The sequence below is a fragment of the Nesoenas mayeri genome (genome assembly GCF_963082525.1).
Source record: "Nesoenas mayeri genome assembly, chromosome: 11".
NCBI classification, from domain to species: Eukaryota; Metazoa; Chordata; class Aves; order Columbiformes; family Columbidae; genus Nesoenas; species Nesoenas mayeri.
In genome coordinates this window covers 9,876,963-9,896,061 of record NC_137563.1, presented here as the reverse complement: position 1 = coordinate 9,896,061, position 19,099 = coordinate 9,876,963, and the positions used below count along the sequence as shown (strand labels likewise).

At 40.4% G+C, this 19,099-nt stretch overlaps 1 protein-coding gene across 1 annotated transcript in view; it reads left to right on the top strand.

The window, feature by feature from the left end:
- The window catches only part of CERS3 (ceramide synthase 3), a gene marked incomplete at its 3' end in the record, with an annotated part of 28,649 nt that extends 9,803 nt beyond the window's left edge, over window positions 1-18,846 (top strand). The window contains exons 6-10 of the mRNA XM_080351350.1: window positions 423-515; window positions 799-927; window positions 2,662-2,768; window positions 4,181-4,337; window positions 18,715-18,846. Coding sequence (XP_080207476.1) covers window positions 423-515; window positions 799-927; window positions 2,662-2,768; window positions 4,181-4,337; window positions 18,715-18,846 — 618 coding nt within the window. The remainder of the gene's footprint in view (window positions 1-422; window positions 516-798; window positions 928-2,661; window positions 2,769-4,180; window positions 4,338-18,714) is intronic.
- Between the last annotated feature and the right edge of the window lie 253 nt (window positions 18,847-19,099).

The window sequence follows — 19,099 nt, the reverse complement described above, 5'->3', positions numbered from 1 at the left end:
AGCCTTAAGCAGATGCATAGGATTTTAGCATAAATAGCTGACATTTTAGTCATGGGATGTGTGAATGTTTAAAATGCTAATTGTTCACCAAGATGGAAGGCTTCATTTATTTGCAGTTGTTTGTAATTAAAGGCAGAAGCGTGGAGTTCTCTGACAAAAACATAGGAAAAAAATATGCTAAAATTTGGAGGTAGGGGAGGAACTGCAGAAACTGAGAGTATGGTCTGAGTAAAGGTTAAAATATTTGGCTCTCAGAACATCCTTCTTAATGAAGCCCAGAACAGGGATTTAGCTTAGTTCAATTTTTTTAAGCAAGACTCAGCAGAGGAGCAAAAGAAGCGAGGAAAGGAAAAAAGTAGTAATTTCACTTGGCATTCACTTTTTGCTATTCTCAGAGTTAACTGTGTTTTTCTTTGTTACAGACTGTGCTGCCATCCCAGTATTGGTACTACATGATGGAGATTGGTTTTTACTGGTCTCTCTTATTTACACTCGGGATTGACAACAGAAGGAAGGCGAGTGATGGTGCTTGTTTGTAGCTAGAACCTGTATTTCTGTGAGCTGGGGGGTGGGACTGGGGGAAGTATTTATAAGGAAAAGCACTGTCCTGATAGTGGATTTGGTGCAGCCACATGAGGGCAGCATCAGTCCATCCCTGGCACACCTGCACACGTCTGTGCTCTGGCTGCCAGGGCATCTCTGTGTGTGTGACAAGTGTGGCTTGTCACCTCATCTGCACAGAGACCCTCAGGGGCTGCACTGACTTGGCTCTACCTTTGTTTCTTCTCTCCTTCACAGGATTTTCTAGCTCACGTCGTTCATCACTTGGCAGCCATTGGGTTGATGAGCGGCTCTTGGTGTGGCAATTACGTGCGTGTTGGAACGCTGGTGATGTTTGTGCACGACACTGCAGATTTCTGGCTTGAGGTAACCCTGATCTCCATCTCTGGCTTTTGTTTTGGCTTTTTTTGTTGGTGTTTTTGGAGTTTGTGGTTTTGGAGGGTTTTCTGTTTCAGTTTGGTTTTTTTTTTGATTGTTGCCCAGGTTATGTTCAGTGACACTTTAATCTTTTTGCCACGAGTTTCATATGATCCCTTCCTGTCCACACAGAGACATGGCTTCACAGATTCATAAACTGTAAGATAATAAGAAGCATCTAGATAATCTAAGCTGATAGTCTGTTACAGAATCCATTATGAGAAAAGAACAGAAGAAAAATTCTTCAGTACAGTGCAGGGACTGAGAATACAGCTGCCACTGTGGATTATTCTTGGTTTGCTGTTAAAATTAGGCCAAGTTGGCTAGCCTCTGAACAGCTTGTAATGATACCAATTCTCGAGCAAATTTAGCAGCCAAAATTTTGGCTACTTCTCCAAAATTCTTAATTTTGTTGTCATTCACACCCCTGTGTTGATTCAAGAGTACATCTACATTATACATGTTTGGCTGGAGACATTCAGGCTGGCCCTGAACAAGATATCACAGGTATCTCCTGGCAGAAGAAAGGTTTCTCTCCCTGGGCTGAAGGGGAAATCCCTTCCCTGAACTAAATCACAATGTTTAGAAACGTTTAAGGTTAAGAAGTGTCTGGTTCTGCACTGTGGTCATGGACACTTACTACTGGGTTTCCTGGAAAACAAGTGTACACTGGATTTCTTTCCATGGGGTTATCCTGGTTTTCTAACGCCAAGATTCAGAGAATAGTTTCATCACCTCTTTTGGTGGCAGTGCCAGTGTAAGCAGTGCTTACAGGCTGCTGTTTGTCACCGTCCTGATACTCTGTTGTATTCAAACAACTAATTGTAGGCAGTTGGGATTGGCGCACATTAAACTCACACATACAGGTTTTGCTGGGTTACTTTTAATCCTGAACTGCTCTGTGGTCCAGTTAGCTGTGTGACCTTACCAAGAGTTGAGCTGACAACTGGTAGGACAGCACTGAGATGGAAACTGGAGTTGGGTACCAGAGTAACTTCATTTAGCCCTGCTGCTCAGAAGTTCATCAAACTGCTGTTTCAAACTTCACCTTGGGACCTGAAGCTTTGCTCACACTTGAGAACGGCCATTTCATTCAATGGTGCCCAGGGTGATTCCTAAATGGAGCACAGAGAGTTGTGCAGGTCAGCTAGAGGAGAAGCAGTAACTATAATCTTTATTAGTGAGATAGAGAACAACAGTAGAATCTCCAGCACTCGAAAAGGAGAAAACGGCAGCTGTGTTTGGTGCAGAGAGGTGCCATTAACACTCATACCTCAGAATGCCTGTGTATAAGGGGTCGCTGCCGTTCTGAGCATGCAGATATGGCCAGCAGCTTGTCTTGGATTCAGCCTGTTTTGAATCTGGTACAGGAATGAGGGATTACCTCTGTTTTTTAGAGCACATTTTGATTTCGTAAGACTTTTATATTCTGATCAGAGAGCTGTTCTTTTAGGTCTTTGATACTGAGTCCTTTCCTTTGAGATGAAAGGAGAAATATAAACAAAGAATCTGTTTTTACGTTGCTTTATTAGGTATCAGTAAAATGACTGGTTTACGTGTCAAACAGCGAGGAAATTTTTCTTCCTGCTTAGGTGGAAGATGAGTCTTTGTTTATGAAAATGCAGAAAGGAACTTATCTCGGAGAATATTTGTAATATATTTGATGGTTTTTATTCAATGCAGGCAGCCAAAATGTTTAATTACGCTCACTGGGAGAAAACCTGCAATACGCTCTTTATCATCTTTTCTATCGCATTCTTCATCACAAGAATCATCCTGTTCCCCCTCTGGTAAGCGCTATTTAATGTACTCATAGGCTTTTATTTCATTCCCCTTCCCATTGAGAGGTCAGTATTGGTTATGATGGAAAAAGGAAAGGAATGGATTGTACTTCGAAGAGCAGCAGCAGAACTTTCATTATTGTTTTATACTAATGGTCAGGAAAAACTGTTGACAAAAACTGTCATTTTCTTTAAAAATTGAATTTAATTAAATAGTGTTTTTTAATGAACCTCTTGAAAATATGCTAACCTACATAAAGGCTTTTACCTATTACTTATTTTCATAAATTGTAGTTAAATGCTATGAGCGCCTACATTTTTGAGAGGGTTGAGCTATTTAAATAGGACAAATAATTTTCCCATTCATTCCATCTCTCCGTTTGTAGCTGCAAAGTCAGAGTACAGTGTAATTCCTGTACGACTGTAGTTAATTTTTGTAGAGCCTTCTTTTTGCTACCTAGTTCTTGGGTAGTACCTCACTCACATGAGGAGCATTCAATGAAGTTAAGGGGAACCGATTAGTTTACAAAGTCAGTGCAAATAAATCATAACTTGCTAAATACTCAGGTGACTTCAGGGCGCTGTGATTTAACCTGCTTTGGGGTATCCACACGGGTGCTTAGTGTGCTTAATGCTTAACATGTTTAGCTTTTAAAAAGCGTTTAATGTGTTTCACATTCACGGTTTCGTTAACTTGCTCTAGTTTGCCTTCATGCCCCTCCCTGCATGTGGACAAACCCTTAGAGACTCAAGCTGGTTAAATTAATAGTTCTGAATGTTGATCAACACGAGGTTTTAATTTCCTGGAGTATTTTCTTACAGAAATGCTGATGTCTCTCTCTTGTTATTTTTTGATTAACTGTACAAGTGATCTCCAATCATTTTGTTTTGCTGAATTTCTCGTTCTTGAGTTTGGAAGCAAAACAGGGTGAGATTAAAGGAAGAAAGCCCCAAATGATATAGAAGTAGTGAAGTCTCAAGATGGACAAAACATATGTTAATTAACAAAAAGCCCTGTTGTAAAGCCTGTAGGATTTGCTCTGGAGTGTGGATTTCAGATTAGAAAGATTTTTGCATTAAAAAAAGGCACAGACAAGCTCTGTGTTTCATAGTATCTAGACCACACAGAGCTCAAGATTTAGAATAATGGGATTTTTTTTCTACTAACTTTATTTATAATACTTACGTGCAAGACTCAAATTTCTCATCTTCTGAAGTCTGTATTTCAATGGAGATGCATAATCTAGTTAAGACAGGGCTTGTTAATTAATCTGTCATCTTTGCAGAGCTTTTTAATATTTTGTGGAAATACTTAATCAGTTTGGAATGTGAAATTAGAAATAGTTGTAAATAGTGTAGAGAAGAAATCTTGTACCATAACAGTCACCTTTCTTTTTTGTTTGTTTGGTTTTTGTTTTTAGGATTCTGCGTGCCACGTTGTATCAGCCCACATACTACTCCACGACTCCTGTCATAGCATATTTTTTTTTCAATGGGCAGCTATTGATCCTTCAAGGCTTGCATTTATATTGGGGTTCCTTAATTTTCAAGATTTTGAAAAGGTTCATTTTCTTAAAGGTAAGCAATTTTGTTTCTCCAACAAGACGTGTGAAGTATCAAACAGATGCTAATACCTCCAATAGATTTACTTGGAATTTTATCTTGTTTTCCTGAACTTCATTTTAGAACTTTTGATAGGAATCTACCAAGTATAGAGATGTTCAAATGTGGTTTCTTACTTTTATTGTCACACCTAAGGTCTGAGATCAGAATATCAAAGCTTCAGCTAAAACCTTTTCTTTTGCCTGTGTATGGTGATTTGTTCAGATAGCAAATGAGAAATGTGCTCTCCAAAAAACTGAAGCCCTAAGATTACTCAGAACTCTTTAGAAATTCCTGTGTTCCAAGTGAAGGCAAACTTTTCTCATTGGGCTTTTTAGGAACATACCAAAAAATGAGAGGAGAGGTGAGTGGTGAGATGTTTAAATACTGCTGAAAACTTGTAGTCAAAGTTCTATGAGTTTGTCTGAATCTGAGGTCAGCTATACTTGAACACCACGTTTGGATTCAGAAAACCGTATGAAGCTGGTCTGGTATTAGAATATGCCGCAGTGAAATACTGTGATATTCAACTGGAGTAGAGAAACAGAGCAAGGCTGGTGCTGCCATAATCTGCTTTTGCCTTGCAGAGAAAACTCTTATGGGAAAAACTTATGAAGAAAACTTTGCTGCCATGTAGGTCTTGTTTGGTTGCCTGAAGTAGGAACATTTTTACAAGGTCTCTTGTCATGAAGTCTGCAGTGTAGATAAAACATTTAGCAAAAAGCATTTAGAAAAAGACTTTGGAGAACATGTGTCTAGTTTTGGCATGAGCATTGACAGGTGTGTTTTGCTCATGGAGGTGAAACTGAAGTTGTGCTATTGAAAAATGGTATTTATTTTGAGAATCAGGATGCAAAAACTTAATTGAGCTGATTCTGCCCTTTTATCTGAAGCAGTTAATGCTGTGAAGCATCTTAAGGAAATAGAAATATTCATTTCTACCCATATTGAGTTGCTGTTTGATAACAAGAATCATCCTATGACTATTGGATTCCTTCAAATCTTACACAGATAGACAGCTGGATATCATTGGCAGACCCAGTGTTTTCCCTGGAAGAAAAGTGCAGTTACAAACTCAACCCTTGTTAGGCAGCAAACAGCTGTACATAAGGGACAAATCTGTGGAAGAAATGGCTTGTGTTGTTCTGCCTCTAAAACATGCTTCTGTGTTCCCTTAGACGCTGAAAAGCTTGTCTGTCTTGCCTGTCACTTACCTCTGTTAGATTAATTACAACATTATTTATGGCCTGGCTTACTGAGTGTTAAAGTGGTTGAGTTCTTCTCACTTTCTTTTCGATTTTGGCCTGGTCTCTGTGCTGTTCTCACATAACTCCTCTGATGAAATCAATAGAGACATCCCTCTGCTGTCCAGCCGAGGAAGAGGAAGGCTTTGGCATAGTTGTCCATCTGCATTGGTGGAGTTTATGGGAGTACAATGCAAGGTCTTCAGATACAGTTGTGAAGAGGACATTCCTAGGCCAGCTATATTAGGCCATTCTGCCCTGCCTGCTTATATGCCTTTGTAAGGGGCAGAAATGTTTTATTTTGAGATAAGAGCCTTTTTTTTTTTTGTATTAGTCATTGCTTAAAAATGAGAAAACATCGAGCCTTCATCCCTCCTATGAATTTTTGATTCCTTATACAGCTCTCTGAGAAGACGGTTTCCAAATAACATTTTTACGGTGGTAGCAGCAGCAGCCCTTGCCCTTTTCGGTCGCTATGACTTCAGCTGGCTTGCATGTGCGGCCTGTTTTCCATAGCGGTGGCAAACTTGGCTGTGAAAGCAGCCAGGGCCTCCAGAGCTGGAAAGGCAACGTTGAAAAGAATGGTGTTTGCAAGGCAGCATTTTTATACTGACATATTTGTTATAGACATACTCCACACAAATAGCCGTTGCTATTTTAGTGAAATACCAGTAAACCATTATCCTTGTATTAGAAGAATCGTGTTTCTCTGCCCAAGGCTTTTAAGTTTTCATTCAGAAAACAGGCGATTTTTGACATTTTTCTTGAAGCAGCAGTTAGCTACTTCAGATGGAAAAATGAAGTCATGGTGTAACTGGGAACAGGGACTGATGTTGTCGTTTAACTGAAGGAAGCTCTGAGCATTGCGAGGGTGTAAGGAATTTTTTCGGTGCACTCTGTGCCTTGAGCCACCCCATGTTGGTGGGAGCAGCAATGAAAACCACTGTAATGCAGCAGTTAGCAGCTCCTCGCATCTGGCCAGGGCAGGTGGGTACCTTCCTTGTACCCTTCAGGACCATGTCATTGCACCATCTGAAAGTCAGTGGGCTTGAATGTATTTATTCTTACTGGGAAGTGCTGTTGTCTCTTGTTAAAGGACTTGTCTGGGTCAGACATGAAAGGTGGGAACATGAACAGGAGGGCGCAGGTTGCCAGGATGTCACCTAGCCATCGAGTCCCCTTTGCTGTTATTTGAAGGGTCACACTTTGCCGTGTCACATCATGCTTAGAGCTGTGGATCCAGAGTCAATACTCGTATCTCCAGGCTGTGGCAGGAGGGTTTGTTAAAGACAGGAATGAATACAGAGTTGATATTGAGTACTGCAGCCTGGTGAGCTGGTAGCTTCTTCTGTGCTTTACTCTTCAAATCCAAGACTGTTCTTCCTGCTGGAAAATATAAAAATACCCAAAAGGAACCCAAACATTCTTTCTTAGAGGACATTTTATAACCCATGCGTAAGGCATACACATGTGAGAAAAGCCCTTCGAGGCCAGACCTGTACCATGTATCTTAGATCAGTTCTGTGAGGGAAAGAGGGACATTCTCCGGTGTGATTTCTTTTCAGGTTAGGTCAGACAATTGCAATGTTCGCTGCTGACTGCCATCTTGATGTCCAAGGCCTTTTGTTGCTAGGAAACTCCGTGTGTTTCTGTAATATTGTTCAATTACATGGTTAAATTACCCACTTGTATCAAGTTTCAAGCACCACTGAAACATGTCTAGTCATCATGTCTGCACATATGAGAATATTTTAGGAAAATTGAAAAAACATATAGAGAAGTATGTACATATGCACTGATTTAAAATATCTCGCCAGGAAAGTCCCGTGGAGATTAAACATTTTATTTCCAAGGTCAGAAAAAGGGAGCGAATGACAGCAGCTTATAGCCACATTATTATGGCAAATTAAGACGTAAAATATATGTTAAAACCATTACACGCCAAGTTAAGGTTTTGAGACTACAGTGCTTTAAATCTTGAAAGAGATGTGTAAGTTGTAGGAAACGAGCATGATGTCCACATGACTCAGATACTTCAGGGCTGATGCAAAGTCCATCAATGGCAGAAGGTTTTTAACAGACTGTAATGTGACCAGAAATATGTTTTCTTTCTCTTTTCATTGTTTTGTCACCATCAGATTGCCTTCAAGTAACACATTGAGCTTCTTACTAATGGTCATTATTATTTAGGAGTCATTGGCTGCAGTTTTATTTGATTCACTGCAGTACTTTCCTGTTCCTGAGGCAGAGAAGCCCCCGTACCGCTGTGCAACAGGCTTTTGGACTTGCCGCTCTTTAAAAAAACTAGCTGGTACCACATATGTATCTTCACTATTCCTTTGGTATTTTGGACTCAGTAAGCAGGCTTTTTAATGATTTTGCTTGGCTGTATCCTTTTCCATGTTTTTGTGTTGTTCTTTTTAATTCTTTATTTGGTCCAAATTCCCCAGGGAACAGTGAGAGTTAGTGTTCAAAGAATGACTAATGACAGAGTAGCAGTAGCTGGAAATTATAAGAAAATATCATTTTGGGGTTGAAATGAGAGCTGTGAAATACTCGTTAGGATATTTTTGCTGTTTCCAGCAATCGTTCTTCTACTTCAGCATTTTGTTTAGCCCGACGATTGCGCCCCTATTGAGAAAACTCTGCCAGTTTGAGTCAGCATTCTTTCTTATATACAGATACTGGGATACCAGTAGAGTCCTTGCCATGAAAAGTGATTAACCATATAAAAACTCCTTAAATCAGTCACTCCCTTATCTGTACTACGAAAATTATATCCCTAAAAACATGACCATGGACTCAAATACTTAATATGTTTTAATACTTATGTGTCAGCAAGGCCTGAAAGTCCTTTGGAACACAGATGTAATATGATTGTATAAATGTGCCCTTGCTACTTCTATTGAAGAATAATGATTCTTTACCCCAGCAGAGGTGCTGGCCTATATTACTTTCTGTCTTTCTTGTTGTGAGTTTATCTCTTTAGAGACTTGCTATAACCCTTTGTGTAAGTTTTTAAATTAAACCGTACAGTTCCCAGAGGCCGTTCTACCTGCTCCTGGCAAACACCTTCAGCTGAGTTTAGTCTGAGGCTATTCAGACTTTCCTCAGCCTCTGCACAACTTTCCTTCCCTGAGATCCTTTTATTATTTTTCCTCCTTTTTTTTTGTACCTGATCTGTCTGCATCAAATATAACTATTATTTTTAATAATTCATTTCAATCTTGTATTTATTTTGCAACCACATGGGTCCTGGGAATATGGAATTTCAGTGCTGAACTTGGGTGAGAATTTTCTTGTTCATGAAACACAGTCCCACAGCACGTTCTTTAAAGCAATGGTGGGGCTTTTTTTATTTGCAAGTCCTTGAACATTTACCCATGGAAGTACAGACTTCTGTATGACAAATTTAAACCCCTAGCACTTGCTTTGCTTTCCTTACTGTTACCTTTAGAATCAGGCCTATGTCCTCTAGAATTAGACCACAGTGGTTAAAAACTACTGGGTTAGCTTTATTAAGCAAGAGTCGCTCCTCAGCCCCTGCTCACCCCAGAGTGCAGTGGCTGTGAACACTTAAGCTGAGGCAGCATTGACTTTCTCATCGAACATTGCACAATATGAGATACTTAACCCTAAAGAGAAATGTTATTTTTAAAATTACAGAGAGGAAAAAGCTCTATGTAATGTGAAATTAGAAATGGCCTCTAAAGAGATTACATTTAAAATCTCTATTGTGGCAAATAGAATGGGATCCGATGTTCACGTGCTGAAGCTGCTCGGGGTGCACCAGCCACATGGTGGGTGAGCTGAGCCCAACTGCTCCCAGCTAATAAACCCGGACTTTGAACCTGAGCTGCGAAGGGTCGTCACATGCGCAACAGTGCTGCACTGCTGCACTCCCTGCAATTACTGGGAGGTGAAAATGAAGCATGACATGAAACATATATTCAGTTTGGGCACGCACAGCAGTTTATTGGTCTCCTAAAGAGTCAGATTTTCAGCCCATTGTTTTTTTTCTTCTTACTGAAGCAGTAAAAAAAATTAAAAAAAAAAAAAATCTATCTATTTTCAGGACATTTATAATAGGAAAATGAAATTTAATGAGAATTAACACATTCAGTGAGAAGTAATTTATTTCAGGAAAATGTTATTCTGCAGGAGTTAAACAGAGGACAGAGTTTAGTTTCCTAAGTGAGAGGCATATAAGTTTTATTTACTTTACTTTTGTATTTTGTTAAGGCTGTACTGTGCCAGTGGCTATCAGGGTGCTGATTAAAGGGACCAAGAAGTGTGTTTGCCTTAATTCCAAGTAGTCATTTGAAAAGCAGTAATGTATATATGTGTATATATATGTGTATATATATATGTGTATTTATATAAAATATATGATAATCTCGTTAGTTACAATTTCATGACTCTGTGGGATTGGGAAGCTGTGGAAATGCTTTCACTGGAGATATTGTGGTTACTTTCTAGACTGAGAAGGGCCAGTACACACTGATGCCCCCATATGGATTTTGAGGTCCGTGAGTGAAGGTTTAGCACAAGCACAAGACAGATGGAAGTAGATTAGTAGGGGCTGACTTCTCCCCATTTTAAGGGAAAATGTGTTATGGCGAAGTTGAATTTGTTGATTCTCCACAGATATGTATTTATAGCAGGTTTTCTCAAGAGGATAGCTTATTAGGGGCAAAAATAGAACAAGTGAAGGTTTTCCCTCTTCTAGATGAAAACCAGTCTATCTGGGAACCTTCCCGGTTGATTTAAACGATTGCCTTTGGGACATGGGGTTTTTACTAGCCTGGAGAGGGGAGGTAGCCAGCCAGGTCAGCAGCGTGAAGCCTCGTACCCCAGTAAAGGGAAATTGCTTCCTGTTCTGACTTTCTTTCATCTGCATATTTCCCATTCTGCTACAGCGATCTCGTTAAGCCCAAAGCCTGGCTACATGTCTCACTTCATGCTGCCAAATTCATTGGAGGGAGGAGGGGGGAGAGGCAGGCAGAAGACAGCATAAAAGAGTGAGGAGTTTGCTGGCTGGTATTTACGATGATAGGCAAAAAGGAGAAAAGCCGCTGTGTGCACACTGAGGAGCTCTGGGGTCCTGTCCTTGCTGGGGATTTGAAGTCAGGGCTGACCTCAGTAGTGTGTGTTGTCGAAGTGTGTAACTCAGCAGAGCCCGTGGAAGAGGAAAAGCCACCAGATCTTTAACACGCAAATGCTACGTGTCGATCCCAGGGCGCTGTCTGGTCTCCTTTGCTTCATCCGGTGCATCGCCTGGCACTGTGAGTTAAAAGGCAGGTTGCTATTTAAGCCTCTGCTTTTTACTCCAGACTATGAAAGGGGATCAGCAGCTGAGCAATGACTTTCCAGGGAAGTCTGTTACACTATATGCTCAAACACACTTCTCAGATTTCAAAACAGCAACAATGGTCTTTGCTGAAATGTTGATTTTAAATAAATAAATAAATAAGCTCTGTTTAGAATGCCCATAATTCCACACCACCTTTCACTTGAATATTATATAAAAATCAGGTAAAGTTTAGAAAGCATAAGGACTCTTAGGACCATTATGGAGGAATGAACTAACAAGAAACTGAAGAAAATCACTTCTTATTGTTTGATTGGAATAGATAGGCTGTGAAGGTGCGCTGGGGTGGGACTGTTAGGACAAAGTACCCGTCCACAGCCCTGCTGTGCACACAGGAGACTGTGCAAGGGCAGAGTCAGACCCGTGGCCACAGTCCAACAAAAACTGGGTGTGTGGGTGCTCCCTGTGCCCCTCCTGCATGAGCTGGGCTGTAAATGGGGCCATGCAAGTCCCTTCTGTGCTGCAATAAAAGTCAAATGGTTCCAGAGTCACTGAGTTTGACATGAGGAGGAGCTGCAGATGACCGCAGCCTCTAAGAACAGAAAATCACAGCTATTAATGTGTGTAATTCTGAAAGCAGAGCTGCCTGCCCAGGCGCTGCAGCAGAAGTTGTTGATCCAGAGCCAGGTTCTCAGCTGGTAGAAATGAGTTTGACTTGAAGTCAGTGGGATCGTGTTTGTTTTCACCAGCAACGGATCTGGCCAAACAAGCACCCCCGCCCCTCTCTCTGCACGTATGTCTGGCACAAGGCAGCTCCACTTCTAGCAGATTCCCTCATCTAAATGACTCTTTTTTTTTATGCAAAAGTTCCCAATTCAGATTAGAGACAAATGTTGGTGAAGTTTTTGCTTTATAATTTATTGATTTACCTTGTTGTTCACAGAAGGGCATTTGCTGACAGTTGTTCTGACTTCCCTTGTTAACTGCTCATATCTTTTAGCTTTCTAGCAGGATATTTATTGAATGTTCCATTTGTTGCTAGTTTTATACATGTGCACCTACATAAAAACTATACATGTGTAATAGCGTGCATATGTATTTATTTTTTCAATTGCCAAAAACCAATTCACAGAGCAAACCTAGGCCTTCTGCAGAACTTCTGATGCCTTCATTTACTATTTTTAATATATGCTGCAGAGGTTTGAATTGTGACTTTGTTATGAGGTGAGTAATTCTCATACTTTCAGAGGGGTTCACAGTACTGCTGAACTGATTTAAAAAAAAATACCTTGAAAAAAAAGCTAGTTAGTGATAGAGCGATTTCCTTTCTTAATTGATATTACTCTGCTATTTGAAGAAAGTGTTTTCCTAGGAGTGCTCCATAATCCTTATTACATGCAAAGGAGGGAGGAAATCTGAACAGGAGCAGTCTCACCTCCAAGACACAATTCTAAGAACAGCACACGCCAAGTTCACACATTATCCAGGGACACCCTTTTCTCTTTCTGTTCATTATAGAGCTGTCAGAGATGAAAAAATCAGAGCAGATGCCCCACTCTCAGAATGCGGAACTTCAGAGGAGTAAATCCCCCACCGGGCCTCTTAAGCACGGAAGTCTTAGGGACTTTTAATGCTATTTAAGAAACTTTGTTCCTTAGGTACTTCTTAAAGTATTCTATATCCAGCCTGGAGCTCAGGGTGTTTAGAAATACTGTATTGAAATGATTTTAGGTATTGCGATATGAATGTCAAATGAAAAGATATTACTTGTTAGGCATGTGACTTGAAAAGTAGATTGATAATGTTTAAGTATGAAGATAACCTTTAGATCCATCCCGAAAGGAACAGAATGCATCCTAACAATGAAAATAGAGAAATTAGCACCTTATAGCACCCATTAGGTAGAAGTGCCCATCAGTTACATGGTTGGACACTGTGGTTTCAGGTTAGTTTAACAGAGCTAGAAGGCTTCTGTAGGAATAATCTTTAGCAGCTGTGTTATTTCAAAACATTCATCTTAAGCGCAGTATCATACCTCACCGAGAAAAGCGTGAGTGTCTGATCAGCTGTTTTGAAGCCAAAAAGGCATTTATAAGGAATAAAAGTGCATGTTCTGATACAAGTTCGTACCACTGAACTGCTTGGCTTAATGCAAGTTCTGTCCTAGGGTAAAAAAAAGTTCACTATAGAGAACAGCATCAAATGCCTATTATATTGTTCTTTGTTTCTTTGCCAACTGTGGATTTAAAATTGGAATAATTCAAAAAGCAGTGGGACATTATGACTCACTCAGTACCTCCTGGGCTTTTGACATTATCGTAAAGCCACATACACTTGAGCGCAAGGTTTAGTTAGTGGATTTCAATAACACAGCCAGCAGACCTTATGTGAAACCACAGAGTACCTGATTAACTGTAAACAGTGATTTATTTCTTCTGCACAGTCAGGGTATTACAGCTCCAGTTACAGGTGTGTTATGCTGAGTGACAACTCAAAGGGTATTTTTCTGAGGTTAAATGTATTCCTTCAGTCAAAATCAGGGACATATTCTAGTAGTAACATCCAGTTTTATGAGACTATTCTTTTTGATATTTGTTGAATTGGTGTAACTTTTAGTTTGTTTTTAACACGTTGTCTTTGATTTCTCTCTGTAATCCCCCAGTGTGAAGCTTGGGGAATGGGTATTACATGGAAGAGAGAGTTTTAATAAGGGGAGTTTGGGCCACACGGTGTCCAGTACAATTAATCTAGAAAGTCTGTATCTTCATTTAAAAACTGTAGAAAGCGGAGTCCAACAGTGCATCTTCCATGGAACATCAACGTTATTTACATTGCCTAGTGTGTATAAGCTGAAAAGGGAAATATATTTTCCAATAAAATCTTCCAGGCTGGAAATATAGAACAGTTTGTTTGAATCCAAATGTATATTGCTTAGTCTCTGCAGGAAAGTAAAGGCATATTAAGTCATATGTCAGCTGAGTTGAATTATTGATGTTGAATTAAACATGTTGAACTCAGAAATTCATCAACTTTATAGTATTATTTGTTAGAAAAGTACCCCCTTCTATCTGTTTGGACTGACTTTTTATTCTCTCTCTTGTTTATTATCTCTTTTATTTGAGTCAGTGGTTGCTGACCTGACTAATAGCTTTCATCTTTGTACTGCAAGCTATTTCCATATGTGCAGGTGCTGTGGAATTTATTGTCTTTACATTGAAAAATCAAGATCTAGTCAATATGTTTGTAGATATTTAGATGAAAATGCTCTTAAGGTAGAATTAAGGTATAAGATTTAGGGCATTCTGATTTCAATATAAGATACATTTAAGAGTCAGGAAATTCCAACTGAAGGGTAAGAATAAATACTTGAAAATCCAAAAAAAGTTCTAAATTTCACCAAATTGGAAAACACGTAATTAAAATTCTGGAATTAGCTGTGAATTGCTTTTATATATCTGTACTTGGTAGAAGAAATCCAGTTAACTGCATGGACATAAATTATGCTTAACCTTAAAAACCAATTGGTTGTAGTCTTGTCCAGTCAGGGCCAAAACTGGAATCCCTTTATGCTGCTGAGAAACCTCGAGCCAGTGTTGATCCCCTCAGTCTGTTAGACCTGAGAGCTCTCTCAGCCCCACACGGCCACGGCCACACCAGCGAGGAGGAGGATGAACCCTCTGGACTGATCTCGGCCGCTTTGTGCTGCGGTGAGGCACAGCAAGCCTGCATCATCCTCCAGGGTTCCTCACTGTTGATGGGATCAATCCATGTTGCTACAATATTCTTTGGTCTTTTTTTTCTTTTTACACTGCTCAGCAATGTCTTTCCCTCTGCTCTTACACTTCCCGCTGTAACCACCGTGTCCTTCTCCCCATGGAGCGCCAAGAGCTTCTCAACAGGGAAGAGATTTCCCAGCGCTTTATCAAGATACAAACTTGCTCAATTAGGAGGAAATTCTCTGTTAGTTTAGGTGAAGGTTTGACCAATGTCTGCTTACGAGAGGCTGGGAAGTGGCCCATGGAGTTTGCTAATTTCTTAATTTTCAGAAGTCTTTTCCCTCAGTGAAGTCTCTTGGAAGGTCCTTTCCTATTCATATAATCAGATGCAGCACTTGAATGATATGTGTTCTAACAGCAGCGAAACACAAGAAGCCAAAACAACCTTAATAAATACGGTTCATTTAACTGAAAGAGGCAGACTGAGCAGCAGGTGGAAGGGTTAAACAAAAGGAAAAAAAGATTATAAAAGTTTGCGGCTTTGGCTTCACTACAAATGGTTCTTTTGCAGACTTTATAGCATTAGTGTTGCTTCTCATAAACCTTGAAACCATTCATCCATTTAGAAAGATTAAATTGGTTAGTCATCCAGAACATAAAATACACACATCCATTTTGTCTGTTACCCTAAACCATCTGAAGTATAATAAATGCAGCTGATGCCATTAAACCAAAGCTTTGAGTATTAATGATGGTCTCAGTTGCGGTATTTACAGTTTGCCAGCTCGTGTTTCTGATAGTACATTCATCTGTTGTTGCTCAGGGACAGTAAGAGCAGAGTCTTTGAGTTGGAAAACACAATTATAATATATGATGTGAGGGGCTCAGAGAAAACATCTTGGTATTAAAGCAGGGGAAATCCAAGAAACGTTATATTTTTTGTTATTCTCAGAAGGTCAAAGTTCAGAGGCACAAACTTCACTTATGATATCTTAATATATTTATAATGGTCTGTTAAACAGTTTGCCAAGACAGGATTGTTTGGTTTTCTAGTTACAGATGAAGGTATTACTATTTAAAGTTCTGTTCTGTCACTTAAGCTACCCAAGAACGGCCAGACTCTGCTAAAGCCAGAATTTGTAGGGTCACTCAGTCAGGATGCAGGTTCATGATTAAAAATATCATAAGATTTCAGATTTGATTTGGCAGCATTCTTTCTTGGTTAGTATCAGGATTTTTTAAGTGGTATTCTTTCCCAGAATTAAGAAAACTTGCGATAGTTGCTTCAGACTACATAGAAATTTAATTCCTGGTGCTTGGAAATTTGTAGGACTATCTCAAACACAGGGATCTGCAGTGCGCTGGAAAAAAAACACAACACATTTACATGTTTTTTAATTACTACATATAGTGCCTTTAATCAAAGCATCTGGCTTGACAGCATTAAAGCTGAGAAGCAAATGGTGTTTCCAGTTCAACACTGGAAATGCCAGCCCGTTCCTATAGGAGACAGGAGCGGATGTCACATATCAGCTGTCAGTGAGGGCAGAGCAGGTTGCCAGCTATTCCGAAGCCTGTGCCTGAGTAACAGCAGCATCTCTACTTAAGTTTAGTTTCTATTTTTTCCTGAAACTTTTCAGGTGGCAAAAAAAGCAACAAGGCTCCCCCCACACCCTCAACATTTGTCTTTTACTGCAGATACAAGTTGCAAAACTGCCAGGAGCGAGAGAGGTGATCTGAAGGAGGCAGAACCTCATAAATTGTTTGTGTGGGAAAGGCTGTCTTTCCTTTTCTCTAACTGATGGCATGCCAAGTTTATTTTACAGTATTTACAGTAAGATTTGTTTGTTTTGATGCCCTTTATATGTTGTTAGGGAAAAGGCAAAAGAAAATCTCCAGGAAGTTTATAGTTTTGGATGAGACAGAGTTTAGGCTTTAATTTTCTTTCTAGTCCAATACATTTTTCTGGAAGTGTAATATATAAAGGGATATGAGATTACAATTGGATGAGTTATTACTGAGCTGTCATTGATTTTTCTCTGTATGCATTAGGTGCTTAAGAAAGACCTCAGAGGAGCAAGCTGAGAAAGTGAAATTGTTCGTTCATTCCAAGAGCAGACACAGGTTGGGCAGGAATTTCTGTATCTCATCTCTGCCCCTGGCACATCACTCCAGGAGCAGGAAGAATGTGCAGTCTGTGCCTGTTTAGTTGAGGTGCCGACAGGTGACAAGGAGACCAGATTTAGGAGAGAAGCCTCAGGTCTCCTTCACCAGAGTCCTGCAGGCCAAACACCCACATGTTACAAAAAGACCCCATGACACCTGCAGTCCTCAATACTTGAACATTGATGCCACCGATCAGCTGGCTGTTAAATCTGGGGAGTTCCCATTAACAAACTAGATACCCTGGTGCTAGTAGGTCACAGCCACAGCGTGAGGAGCCACGTTTTGATCCTCAGCTACAAGGAAATTGGGTTTAAGTGGTCCATTAGATCATACGATGCTGGAGAGGGGATGACTTCCCCATCTCTTCCAATACAAGAACTAGAAGGTCTACCAGGCACCTTCCAAGTAACTGGAAGAGACAACTGGTGGCAGCTGCTAATCACACAGGAAACTGCTGGAGATGGAAGAAATTTCGTAGGTGCCTACTTTGATCTCCTTTCCATTCTTAGTCAGTGCTGAGGCACAAGGAGGAGTTTACCTGGTTTACAGCATCTTGAATGAGAGCATCCTGCCCTGGGTCCGCAGACCAGGGCCGCGCTTGGTGTGGAAGGTCCTTCCAGGGAGGCAGGTGCTGCTCTTGAGAGCTTCTTGCACTGAATGCGAAATAAAGGTGTTTGGTTTTAATGCCAAAGCCTTCATTGTTTGAACCAAACTTCTAAACACGTTGTAGAATCTTGGGTTATAGTAGGACTTGAGAAACAGGAGACTAATGGTATATTTTATGTGCTGTGACAAATAGCACGGAAGTGTCTTACCTCTAACCTTTGCTGTGAAATGCTGGGCAGACACAATGTCTTTTCTCTGCGTGGCAGAAACATTAAGCAGCAAGTGCCATGTTTGACTGTCTGGGGACGAAGCGTGATTGCCAAAGGGTAGAAGTTGTTCCTATAGCACTGGGAAGGGATTTTTGTAAGGGCAGATTCTCTCACTGACCCCCTTTCATCCCTGCTAACGGAGCAGCCGCCTCCTCCTCCCTGGCAACTCCCTGAGCAGGGTGATATACCCGAGGTGTATATGATAGCTGTGTATAGACGTGACCTTTGCAATTGTTGATGTGATGTATACACCATCAAGCAGGGGAGAATATTTTAGGGTCAGTAAGTCTCTCTGGGTAAAGTTAATACCAGGAGATGCTGGCACAAGTGGTCACTGTTTAGTTTACACCTGTCAGAAGCAGGCAGCCTCTCGACTCCTGTGTTTGGGTGAGTGTATTCACTATATTAAGCTTTTATACAATATTCTTTTCATCTTCACTGCACTTCATGATGGTTAATTAATCCCATGGCACCCAGGGATTACTAGTAACACTTTACAAAGGAAAGCGAAAACAAGCAAGAAAAGGTCAAATGACTGGGCCAAGGTCACGGAAGAAATTTTGTCAGAAGAACATTAGGTTCTGCAAGATTAAAGTGTTGTTAGCTGGCCTCTCCTTGGATATCAGCTTCCATGTTGGGGGAAGGGGTGTTTCTGGGAGTAGTTTTGATACTGTCTAGTGTATGTAGAGATCCCCTTTCATTTGTTCCATGTAGCACATTTTCTTTTGCTGAGGCGAATGGAAGGGAGGAGAAGGGGAAATTCAAAGAAAGGAGTTCATTTTCTGTAACTTCTGTGCATCATCTTTTCATCTTGCAATTACAAATGAGGGCATCTAACTAATGACATTAACTGGCTGTTTTTTCAGAGCAATTGCAAAAGTCCAGATACCCACTTCACATTAAAAATAAATGACTTGCCTGTCTAGGACCTGTAGGTATTTTTGGAGGGTCCATACTGCACTGATAATAGCAAACTAGTAACTTATTAGACAGTAAACACTGCAAGTATGGAATATGCTCACAGTGCTTTCTTCTCCCTAGGACTTGAAAGATGACCGGAGTGATGAAGAAGAGGAAGATTCTGTTACAGATAATGAAGAGGAGTCCGTAAAGAATGTCAGCAAGAATGGCTGTGGGTCAAGCAAACATCTCCTAAACAGCAGTCACCACTAGCCCCCTCCTGCCTCGCCTCCTGCAGTGATTTCTGCTGGTTTTTACCCAACCTACAGGATAGAATTCAAGTCAAAAGGCTTATGAGAGACTGTGATTGATTTATTGTTGGCTACCGGACCTGGAAAAAAGCCCAGTTTAGCGGGGAAGGGAATATTGCATAACATGACAAAATGTGTTAATGACCCACTTTCTGGATCATTGCGAAGTGTTTGGACACACTGGCTGTTCCACTCTGACAGTGCTCAACAAGGTC